At 51.6% G+C, this 1869-nt stretch overlaps 1 protein-coding gene across 1 annotated transcript in view; it reads right to left on the bottom strand.

Annotated features, from left to right (window-relative positions):
* The window catches only part of LOC105518389 (intraflagellar transport protein 172 homolog), a 25924-nt gene that overhangs the window by 14402 nt on the left and 9653 nt on the right, over nt 1-1869 (bottom strand). The window contains exons 3-7 of the mRNA XM_011951370.1: nt 1345-1593; nt 1091-1169; nt 762-882; nt 431-575; nt 223-260 (exon numbers count right to left, since the gene is read on the bottom strand). Coding sequence (XP_011806760.1) covers nt 223-260; nt 431-575; nt 762-882; nt 1091-1169; nt 1345-1593 — 632 coding nt within the window. The remainder of the gene's footprint in view (nt 1-222; nt 261-430; nt 576-761; nt 883-1090; nt 1170-1344; nt 1594-1869) is intronic.

Genomic DNA, 1869 nt, shown 5'->3' with positions numbered 1-1869 from the left:
GCCTCCCGGGTTTACGCCATTCTCCTGCCTCAGCCTCCTGAGTAGCTGGGACTACAGGCGCTCGCCACCTCGCCCGGCTAATTTTTTGTATTCTTTAGTAGAGACGGGGTTTCACCGGTTTAGCCAGGATGGTCTTAATTTCCTGACCTCATGATCCACCCGTCTCGGTCTCCCAACGTCCTGGGATTACAGGCTTGAGCCACCGAGCCCGGCGAGACTCACTTTATGTATCTGGGGTAAAGGGAGGTATCAGTGTCACACTGGAATGAAATTGGGAAAGTAAACTGTTCTCTTCCCATTCAAGGTTGTGATGCTGTTTGGGGCCCAGAAAGAAGGATCTGGTGAGCTTGCCTCCACTTCCTATTTTGGGTTCTCTCATTGTTATCCTCTACTGCATCGCCTCGTGCTGCGAAAAGGGACTCTTCCTCACCTCATACTCCTGCAGGGATGCATAGTGTTGGGCCACAAGAGGATAGTATTTGGACGCGGTGTTCTGGTCCTGTAGATCTAATATATAAATTGCCTTCTTCCACTGGCGGGCACCCAGGGCGGCCTCAATTGCCTTAATGGAGCACCTGGCAAAGTTGAGAAAGATATAAATATGTGGGATGAAAGATGAAGATGAATGGAGGTAAAAGGACCCCTTAAGCACACATCAACCTACATTTTGGGATACCTTCTTTTAAGCCTTGGTGTCCTTACTTGCTCTACTGCCCCTCACTTCACACCTAAATCTCCTTTACATTCCCATACTCCCATACCTGGCTTCGATGTAGTGATTAATGGCTGCATCAAGCTGCTTCTGCTGCACCAGGTGGTCCCCCCATGCCTCCTCTAGTTTCACCACCTCCACTGGGAAGGCCAATCGAGCCAGCTCTACCGCTGCCAGGGAGAGAAAAGGTACTCAGCCCAGATTTCCAGGGATGGGCCTCAGGAAAAAGGACAGGGAGATGAAGCATGGAGAATGGGTAAGAAGGGGAGGAATGGAGAACTGGAGCCAGGCAACCTGAACACACACAGCAAGGGGTGCCAGGGAATCAGAGGGGCAGGAGTCCACAACAGTAAAGGATGGCTCATAGGTGGCTAGTACCTTTCGTGAATGCGTTGCCTTTACGGTAGCACTCCAGGGCCTTCTGTGGATTGTGAATCTTCTCAAAGAGATCACCTGCCTGTTAACACATAGCACATTACTATGATACCCCTACAACACGAAGAACTAAGTATTAGCTCCAAAAACGAGGGAACACCAGCAGTCAGGAAGTGCTCTGCACCCCAAGACTCCTCTGGGTGAGGGAAGGGTCCTGAGCTCTGGACATAAGGCCCAGGAAAAGGAAGCCAGCATACCCTTTCGTAGAGTTCCCCCTTGATAAGGGCCGCAGTGATGTCTTCTACCAGCTCTGTGTTGGCTAGCAGTTCCTCTCGGGTCAGCACCAGCCGAGCAGCTTTGGCAGGGAGCCCAGCTTTGAGGAAGAGGCTGATGGCTGCTAGCCCATCCCCTTGGCTCTCCTGTAGTTCACCTGCTCGCTCCTCCTGCTGTGTGTCCATGAGCCACTGGTAGTAACTACGGCGTAGCTTCTCTAGGGCTGGGTGCCCCTGGACACACACAGAGGAGAACTAGAAGTCACATCCCCCTTCCTACCCTTCTGCCTCCCATGCTTCTCCAATCCCTCTATAACAAGGGGAATGCTCCTGGGTCAGTAGTATCCTAACTCCTCACCACGTCAAGTCCAAGCCCCAACCCTGTTCTGGTTTCTATGGCCTCCTTGACAAAAGAAGGTTTTTGAAATTGGCAGAACCAAATTCTCAACAACCGTGGAGAAGACAAAACAGGTACCTTGGCTTCAGCCACAGCGATACACTCTTCCCAAC

Source organism: Colobus angolensis, unplaced genomic scaffold (assembly GCF_000951035.1).
Source record: "Colobus angolensis palliatus isolate OR3802 unplaced genomic scaffold, Cang.pa_1.0 Scaffold109, whole genome shotgun sequence".
Classification (NCBI taxonomy): Eukaryota; Metazoa; Chordata; class Mammalia; order Primates; family Cercopithecidae; genus Colobus; species Colobus angolensis.
Note: the sequence above shows the minus strand (reverse complement) of the source record. Positions and strands in the feature narration are given on the sequence as shown.